The sequence below is a fragment of the Haliotis rubra genome, unplaced genomic scaffold (assembly GCF_003918875.1).
Source record: "Haliotis rubra isolate DU_JTF1 unplaced genomic scaffold, ASM391887v1 Scf204, whole genome shotgun sequence".
NCBI classification, from domain to species: domain Eukaryota; kingdom Metazoa; phylum Mollusca; class Gastropoda; order Lepetellida; family Haliotidae; genus Haliotis; species Haliotis rubra.
The window spans coordinates 1,475,454-1,481,762 of record NW_025766048.1 but is presented as its reverse complement, the minus strand read 5'-3'; the positions used below and the strand labels follow the sequence as shown (position 1 = coordinate 1,481,762).

Below are 6,309 nucleotides of genomic sequence, written 5' to 3'. Positions count from 1 at the left end.
ATCCTAACTTAGGACAAATACTAGGATAGGTTCTGACTTGTCCTAAGTCTATCGACCCGTGAAGATCCGGGGTAGAATAGGTCTTCAGCAACCCAGGCTGGCCACAAAAGGCGACTATGCTTGTCGTAAGAGGCGACTAACGGGATCAGGTGGTCAGGTTTGCTGACTTGGTTGACACATGTCATCGTATCCCAATTGCGCAGATCGATGCTCATGCTGTTGATCTCTGGATTGTCTGGTCCAGACTCGATTATTTACAGACCGCCGCCATATAGCTGGAATATTGCTGAGTGCGGCGTAAAACTCAATTCACTCACTCACTCCTAAGTCTATCTTAGTTGAAGTCAACATAGTTTGGTTCTTGTTTGTTCACCAATTTTGACGTTGTCAAACAAGATAACTCGCCAAAATTACTTTTGAATCTACAACAGCACACAGAGATTTGATGATTTACGAAGAGTTTTTTGAGTTTATATTATCAATTTATTGGTAATGAATAGACACACTTGTTACAATGCACATATTCTTTAGATCTACAAAAGAGATTTGTTCAATTCGTACCTATTCTCGGCCTTTTTTAATCACAAGATTGCTCTTTTCAGTCACATTGCCGTGAAATGTCAATGTCAAGGCCAACTTGATAGGGGAAGTAATTCTTGTTTTTTCTTAGGTGAATTTTTCAGTTTGTGAGATGACGCATAATGAGAGTTCAAGTCATCATTTTCATAAAAACAAATACAATGAAAACATTTTTTGCACATATCTTTAATATCATTATTGCATTTTTGGCAGACTTTCAAATTCTGAAGTAAAATTGTTATCGCCATGTCAAAAGATGAATTTTCAAAACTACTATAATGTGATGAAAATATCGAATAATTTCTTCTTGAGCTACTAAACCGCTTTGCCGCAGATTGTGACGTCACTAACTACTTATTCATATGACGTCATTAATCACTTCTTATGGCATCATTAACTGCTGTATGCGAATGGTTTTGTGCTCTCACTAACGACGTGTATCATTCATTCCAGAGCTGGCATCAGGTTGGGGCGACAGTGAGAATCTAAACTAAACAACGAGTGAGGTGAGGTGAAATGGCGTTTAACGTCGTACTTAAGAATATTTCACTCATATGACCACGTGCATGCGTAGGCATGTGTGGCTGCTTGTACTAGCCCAGACGTATGCTGATTGTATTGTGCTAGCTCGTACGGAGCGCACAGACTGCTGATACCTCTCTGACAAACCTGTCAGTTGCCATAGCTCAAAATCTCTGCTATATATTAGGATAAACATTCAGTGATAAGCAACAAGACAAGCCGATAGTTGAGTGTATACAGGTGACGGTGACCCAAGGTATAAATAACATAGCGACTGGCAATGCTCACGTGGAACACTCCACGCCCGCCAGATCGACCTGGAAAATGTCCAAGAAAAACACCAAAGAGCCAAGATGTAAACAAAGATGTAAATCATCCGTTTTTTGTCAGCATACTAGCAAAAGTACAAGGATTTTTACTTGACTAAGAATATAATCCCAGATTGTCATTTGCTGTTATTGTAGTTTGTAAGATGCCTAGCGGTTAGTATGGTGGCTCATTCGGGCCATCGCTTTATCGCCCTGAAGAAATCTAGGCGATATCGCGACAAAGCGATAGCACGACACGATATTGCGATATGGCGATACAGACAAAAACGAAATAGTGATATCGCGACACGACATGACGATAACAAGACACGATACAGCGATAACGCAACACGCAATGGCAACAACGCAACACGACATTGCGATAACACGACACGAAATGGCGATAACACGACACGAAATGGCGATAACACGACACAAAATGGCGATAAAAAGACGCGACATTGCGATATGGTGATAACGTGAAAAGGCGATATTGCGATATGGCGACGCGATATGGCGATACAGCGACATTGCGATATGGCGATATGTAGAAAAGCGGGTACGTTGATTTATTCTTAGGATTCGATAATAAGATAGCGGGAAGTATGTGAGATAAAGATGCATTTGATGCCTGGAATAGATATATAAAGAGATATGTAGTGAATCATATCAACATAAACGAATTGTTATGCAACCTCTTTGGTTAAATCACCAGTTACGCAACACATATTTGATAATCAATTACTGGTTTTAACAAGGAATTGTTAATATTAAAGACATTTTCAATGACTAAGAGGTACTCTCATTTGCAGAACTTAAAACTAAATTTGATATTAAGGGCACAGTACTTGACATAAATCGTGTCATCGTCAGTATTCCCCAAAATGGAAAGAAGTCATTCAAACTGCTGGAAACCCAAACATAACAAAGGTATCGATAAGTTCCCCTTGGAATGATCTTATTAAACCTACTAAAGGATCTAGATCAGTTTACGATAGTTTCATATCGAAATCCAATTTTCCAAACGTATGCGATAAATGGGAAGTGAAGTAAACGATCATATCGATTTTAAGACCATATTTGTGCAATATAGACTAACCTATGGTGGCTCATTCGGGCCATCGTTTTATCGCCCTGAAAAAATGTAGGCGACATCGCGACAAAGCGATAGTACGACACGACATTGCGATACGGCGACACGATACAGCGATATTGCGATACAGACAGAAAACGATATGGCGATAACACGACACGATATGACGATAATACGACACGACATGGCGATAACACGACACGATATGGCGATAACACGACACGAAATGGCGATATGATGTAAGTCGATATGGCGATATTGCGATACAGTAATACCATGTGGCGATATGGCCATACAACGATATTGCGATACAGCGATATCGTCATGTGTTCACTTGTTAGATCTGCGCATGCACAAACGGAAACCGACTCGCAATTTGTAATGTAAGATCATATTAGTGAACATTCAGCCACCATATAAAATGAACCTAAATAGTAACAGCAGTGACGGTAAGATTTTAGTATTACTTCTAGAGATGATGTCGTAAGTAAATTAGTAGTTATCACCAGCTAGTAACTGTTATACGCATGTGTTCCTTCTTCGTTATACTAATAGCATGTGTCGTGTAACTATAGTATAAAGAAAGCACATCTTTAATGAATGGTAATAAACCCATACTGTTGCTTACGCGGAGCATGTTAAATGAGTAAAAAGGCAACTGTAAATCTTTCAGCATACGAACTCTGAAGCGAACGCTCATCACACTTGGTCTGAGGCGTCGTTTGGGCTGTATAGATCATGAAAGAGTTATAAGGGCTATTCAGGTAAGACCTTTTTCATCCTTAATGTGCTATCAAACTTTATTTGTCTTTGATATATGTACACATACACGCATGCACGCATGCACGCATGCACGCGTTATTCTTAGTTATTCTGTTCTTTTCAGAATGTGCTGCAAGGTAGTGGTACCTGTCTCGGTTACAGAAGCATGACTGAACGCCTAAGAAATGTTCATGGTCTCAGAGTACCAAGGTAAAGTATCCTGTGCGCTATCCGTGTCTTTACAAATTATAAAATGAAATGCGCAACAAGCGACAATGGTATTGTTCAGGCATAAAATGTCAAAGAATACATCGTCAGTGGAATATTGTTTATTGTGAGGTTCGGTGGGGGTAGCCTAGTGGATAAATCGCTCGCTCGTCCCGTCGAAGTTATTCACATCAGTTTCTCATAATTCTATCCGAAATATACGACTCCTATTCATACTAGGCATTTGGTCATGGAGATATTGAGGATTGTCGACCCAGACAGAGTATCTGCCCGAAGGACCCAACGTTTTTCAAGACGACTGTACAGTAACAAGGGACCCAAGTATCTTGTACACATAGATGGCTACGACAAGATTACACCATTTGGTTTTGCTATTCACGGCGCTATTTGCGGGTAAGTTCATACTAAATATTATATAATAATTATTAGTACCAGACACCATGTCGTCATTCTAACACAGTAAAGGAGATTTGAATGAAGACATATATATACTTTAATATCATTTTCAGCTTTTCAAGACGAATACTATGGCTCAAAGTTGGCAGAAGTAACAAAGATCCATATGTTGTAGGTCACTATTTCCTGCACTACGTTGAAAGTATTGGAGGTAATGGAGACTCGGGAGGGAGTATAGTATCATCGTTTTGGCCTAATGCATGACTTCTGTTTCCAATGTTTCAGACTATTTCTGATACATTCAGAACCTCAAACAACTTGGGATCCCAATTATGTTGGATTGTAACGCCGCTCTAATTCCAATTCACAAAAGTTGTACTTTGCATCAAGTCAGCGTTGGAAATGAATACACAGTGCTATTTACAAAGTGGTCAAATGTAACTCAGCGGTGGCTGACCGGGTTAGGTGGCTGACTTTGTGTGCTAGCTATAAGTTGCGTGACTCTGAGGGTGTGGGTTCGAATCCCGAATGGGACTCACTCCATCAAAAGTACTAGAATCTGTACTTTACTGAGAAAGTGTAATCCAAAATATAACATATGTTATAACGTAGGAAATGTCCGACAACGGTAACTATGTTAAATATGATGCATTGTGGTGCCGTGCATTTGCAAAACAGTATTTGTTTTCCTTTCAGGGTTCCCCGCTCCATAAGGATGGACAGGGGACTGAGAACGTATTTATTGAAGATCTACAAAAAGCAATGAGGTGGTCACACACGGATGATATGGCAGGAGAAAACAGTGTCTTGTATGGCAGTTCTCACAGAAATCAGGTTTTTACTGAAGCAGAAACATATAAACCCTGATACCTATTCCTAAGTATGAAGCATTAGCTCACAATACACCCAGTATCATCACTATATGACAGCTCATGACATAGTCGGAATTATCCACTCTGCTTTTAGTAGTGATTTCGTATGGATGTGGAAAGGGTTTTCTTTTCATCACACATGGTAGTTTCTGTTCACGTTGTTTCAGTGACATCTAAAGATGAAAACACCTCCTATTTTCATAGAACAACTGAGGGAGTTCTATAGTTCTATAGATATACACCTTCTGTACTATTGAGCTACGTTTCGGCGTAGCTACTAACACAAATCATCAAGCATGAGATGTACAATACTGCAAGAAAGGCTATATATACATAGTAACAAAATGTACATGTAACAATTGCCTTTTTGTGTAAACGTTGTACATAAACCTCATTAATTCTGTAAACATCAATCAACTTACTGTTCAAACTTGACTATGTATATATATAGCTTTGCTTGCAGTATTGTACATCACTTGCTTGATAACGGTGTAAGTAGCTACACCGAAACGTCGCTCATATTAATAATAAAGAAGTTGTATATCTATTGAACACTCCCTGTTGTTCACCACACCAACAATGCCACTCAAACAAGATATTTTCATGGAATGTTTTAATATGTCTTATAGAGGTAAAGACTATTTTCCATGTGTTATACACATAGATATGACTGGGAGCATTCAGCACTAAATAAATGCATGTGTATCTGACTTTGAAAGAAGCAGTGTTTATTGCAGAGAATAGAAAAATGGTGGATGTCCTTGAGACAAAATGGTGCGGATTACTGGATCAACTTGTTCAAGGACATGGAATCTCAGGGCATTGTATCAACTGACAACAACCTTCACATGTAAGTAGCAATCACAACTATTTCTTTCATTATATGTTGCTGTATTCAACATTGAAATATATAATTTCATAATGTTTTGTTAATATGCAAATAGAATTGCTATTGGTTCATACATATTCAATTGGCAAACCAAGCAGTGTCTTTTGCATTTGTTTCCATAAACCTAAGAAAGGTAGGCAACGCCAACGAGCACACAACTCTTTTCTGGTTGGTTGATAATAGAGTGTCACTGATTTCGTATCGTTCTCTAACATGTGTGTTTGTTTTGTTGATTATAAAAGCTGCATGTGAAGCTGTTACTGTTACCATAGGAATGAATTTCAAAACACGATTTGCATTTATGAATATATGACCATAAAACCCGTTATACAGACTCATTTAGCCAATTTGCAGTGTACAAGAGGATTTTACATTTACACTCAGTTCATCAGTAAACATTAACTGTCAAAAGTGCAACATCTGTTTTTGAACAGGGAGTGTTTGAGGTTCTGTTTCACTCGGCTGGTACAGACTGAGCTTGACCAGATCGGCAAAGAATGGAACCAGCACAGGGTTAGGCGAACGGGGGCAGATGTCAGTGGAAAGCCAGATCTTCTCTTTTTTCTTCCATCTGAATATGGTAGGATTCACTGGAGTCACCAACAGTACTGTCCATGTTGTGTTGCAGTTAATGCATAAACATAACTTTGCATATCCTAC

The 6,309-nt window shown here is 38.9% G+C and overlaps 1 protein-coding gene across 1 annotated transcript in view; it reads left to right on the top strand.

Annotated features, from left to right (window-relative positions):
- Positions 1-745: 745 nt before the first annotated feature.
- The window catches only part of LOC124275940, a 6,463-nt gene continuing 899 nt past the window's right edge, over positions 746-6,309 (top strand). The window contains exons 1-8 of the mRNA XM_046711644.1: positions 746-1,085; positions 3,176-3,266; positions 3,389-3,474; positions 3,712-3,885; positions 4,002-4,125; positions 4,585-4,722; positions 5,498-5,610; positions 6,084-6,229. Coding sequence (XP_046567600.1) covers positions 3,431-3,474; positions 3,712-3,885; positions 4,002-4,125; positions 4,585-4,722; positions 5,498-5,610; positions 6,084-6,229 — 739 coding nt within the window. The 5' untranslated portion in view covers positions 746-1,085; positions 3,176-3,266; positions 3,389-3,430. The remainder of the gene's footprint in view (positions 1,086-3,175; positions 3,267-3,388; positions 3,475-3,711; positions 3,886-4,001; positions 4,126-4,584; positions 4,723-5,497; positions 5,611-6,083; positions 6,230-6,309) is intronic.